This window comes from Arachis ipaensis, chromosome B10, assembly GCF_000816755.2.
Source record: "Arachis ipaensis cultivar K30076 chromosome B10, Araip1.1, whole genome shotgun sequence".
Classification (NCBI taxonomy): domain Eukaryota; kingdom Viridiplantae; phylum Streptophyta; class Magnoliopsida; order Fabales; family Fabaceae; genus Arachis; species Arachis ipaensis.
In genome coordinates, this window is record NC_029794.2 from 123557057 (window position 1) to 123559861 (window position 2805).

The 2805-nt window shown below is 45.0% G+C and overlaps 1 protein-coding gene across 1 annotated transcript; it reads left to right on the top strand.

The window, feature by feature from the left end:
• On the top strand, window positions 364-1254 carry LOC107621484. Its single transcript, XM_016323499.1, has one exon. The coding sequence runs from the start codon at window positions 364-366 to the stop codon at window positions 1252-1254; it is 891 nt and encodes a 296-aa protein (XP_016178985.1).

The window sequence follows — 2805 nt, forward strand, 5'->3', positions numbered from 1 at the left end:
AGACAGATGAGCTCATTGAGATGTTTATTAATGACCAATACTTATACTCATCTGAGGATACTCCAACTTGGAAAGAAGCTCAAGACGTGGAGGATGTAGATACGATCCTTGCCCAGAACACAAATCCTGAAGTTGAACTCCCAGGAGGGGGAGAGCTCAAGTTGAATGCCCAGGATCAGAGCAAACAGAAGCAACAGAAGAGGCTGAAAGCGTTAAAGTGCACCTTCGAAGTCACAAGAGGAGATTGAGAGTTAGCAATTCATTCAGTTCTTGTACAATATTTTTGAGGAGGTACACCCCTATAGGGCCTTAGTGGGATGCCTGATGCTCTCTGTGAAGGAGACCTTGAAAGAGGATGGAACAATGGTCTGCACCAAGGAGGCCGAATCTATGGAGGTGTGCATTCCTGAGGAATTAAAGGAAGAAAAGGCTCAAGAAGAAATGCCACTGCTACACGCCCTATTGGGGGCACAGGAGTCTGAAATACCACGCCCTCAAGAGCCCCAAGAGGAAATTGAGGATAAGAATCACTCACAGTTCTTGGAAGCACCTAAGAAACTGCAAATCAATACTCCTGTTGCTGAAGTTTTAAAGAGCTCACCCTCTGAAAAGAAGGCTTTAAAGGGAGATGAAATAGAGGTATTGATTGAGAAGTACAACACACCATTTCAGAATAAGCTACCAAGGAAGATGCCAAACCCAGAGAGCTTTCAGATTCTATGTACTATTGGAAAGATCACTGTTGACAAAGCCCTGTGTGATCTTGACTTAAGTTTAAATCTGATACCTCTATCTGTGAGGAAGAAGTTGGGAATTCAAGAGGCACAAGCAACAAGGATTACCCTGCACATGGATGACCAGTCCCTATGGCAGACATATGGGCTAGAAGAGAAAGCACTAAACAAGGTTGGAGAGCTATTCCCCCCGACAGACTCTATGATACTTGACAAGGGAGAAGCAACAGATGGCTCCATCATTCTCAAAAAACCATTCATAGTCACTGGAAGAGCCCTAATAAGTGTGGAGAGAGGCAAAATGGCATTATGGTTGCATGAGGACTGGAGGTTGTTCAAGGTTTTTAAACCTCAATTACCCCCTGACAAGGGAGGCACTTGCATACAAAATTTAGCATTCAAGCCTCCTACCTTGGATGGAACCAATTCGATTCCCCCTACCACCAAACGTAAGTTTGGTGTTGGGTGTGCACTCTCAACCAAAGAAGAAGGTTCCAAGAGGAAGATGCCTAGGGGATGAAAAAAAAAAGATCCCTACTGAAGGCTTTTCGCCAGGGATGAGGGTAGTATTCATTACAAGCCCAGTCCTACCTCAGGCAGTGAACAGGATTTTGTCTCTTGAGCATATTAAGCTGATCTATGAGAGCACAGGAAGGAAGCCCCCATTGAGGAGTGAGGATATAATCCTCTATGACTATCTCCCTCCTTGGAGGAACTGTCCATCAAGCTAGTGACAGTAAAAAAGTGCTTGTTGGGAGGTAACCCAAACATGAGTAGACTATTACTATTTTCTTTCTTTTGTTTATTCACATTTGACTTTATTTTTAGTTTATTTTATATAGTCTTTCTTTTTGCTTATTTTCAATTGGTTTTGTTTTAGTTCTTTTTCTATAGTTTTTCTTGACTTTTTGATGTTTGTGATCATGTGCAGTACACAGAATAGAGACAGAAACATTCAAGACTAAAATTGGAACACCCTAGGGAGAGTCCCTTGCTGGCATTGAACGCCAGACAAGGAGAAAGCTGGGTGTCCAACGCCCATACAGGAGCTGAGAAGAGCCACTCCTTGATCCCCTTTGGGCGTTCAACACCCAGTAAGGAGTTTGTGCTGGCATTGAATGCCAGGATAGCAAGGAAGATGGGTGTTCAACGCCCATGGAGGAGTATTAGCTGGCATTGAACGCTAGAATGGGAGCAGTCTGGGCATTCAACGCCCTTGAGGGAGCAACCAGGTTCAGCAATTTGGCCTCCAATGGGTGTTCAACGCCCCAAAGGGAGCAAAAATTTGGCGTTGAATGCCAGGAAGGGAGTATCCTGGGCGTCCAACACCCAAAAGGGGGGCAGAAGCTGGCGTTGAACGCCAGCCAGGGAGCAAAGCTGGGCATTCAATGCCATAAAGGGGGCAGCCAGGACCAACTATTTGGTCCCCTATGGGCGTTCAACGCCCATTCCTGGCTTTGAACGCCAGGTAGGGGGCAGGGAATTTGAAATTCCTAGCCTCTTAGGATAGTGGCTCCTACAGAATCTCCACCTACCCCACTTTCTTCTTTCTCCTACAAACCTTGAAACCCACACCCTACTCTTCTTCTTTCCCATACACCCTCACCAATCACAACCACATCACTTTTTCCTCTTTCCAACACCCATCATAATCTCCATCATTCAATTCCCACCAACCCCACCTACTTCAAATTCAAACTATTAACACCCATTCTTCCCTCCCATTCAACCGAAACCAACCCCATCCCTCCCCTATAAATACTCCCTCATACTTCTCTTCATACTCACACCTTCTACACACTCTCCCCCTCTTACCATATACACTTTCCACACTCTTATTCTTCCTCATCCCCCACTTGGTTGAAGCCTTATTCCTCCTTTCCTTCCTCCTATCTTCTTCCTCTCCTATTTTTTTTCCGGTACTCAAATTTGCTTGAGGACGAGCAAACATCTTAAATTTGGTATTGCAAAAGCTATGCTTTTTTACTTCTACCATCCCTAAGTATGGCACCAAAGGTCAAGTGAAGCCTCAAGGAAGAGAAAGGGAAAGGCTCCCGCTTCCTCTTCTGAA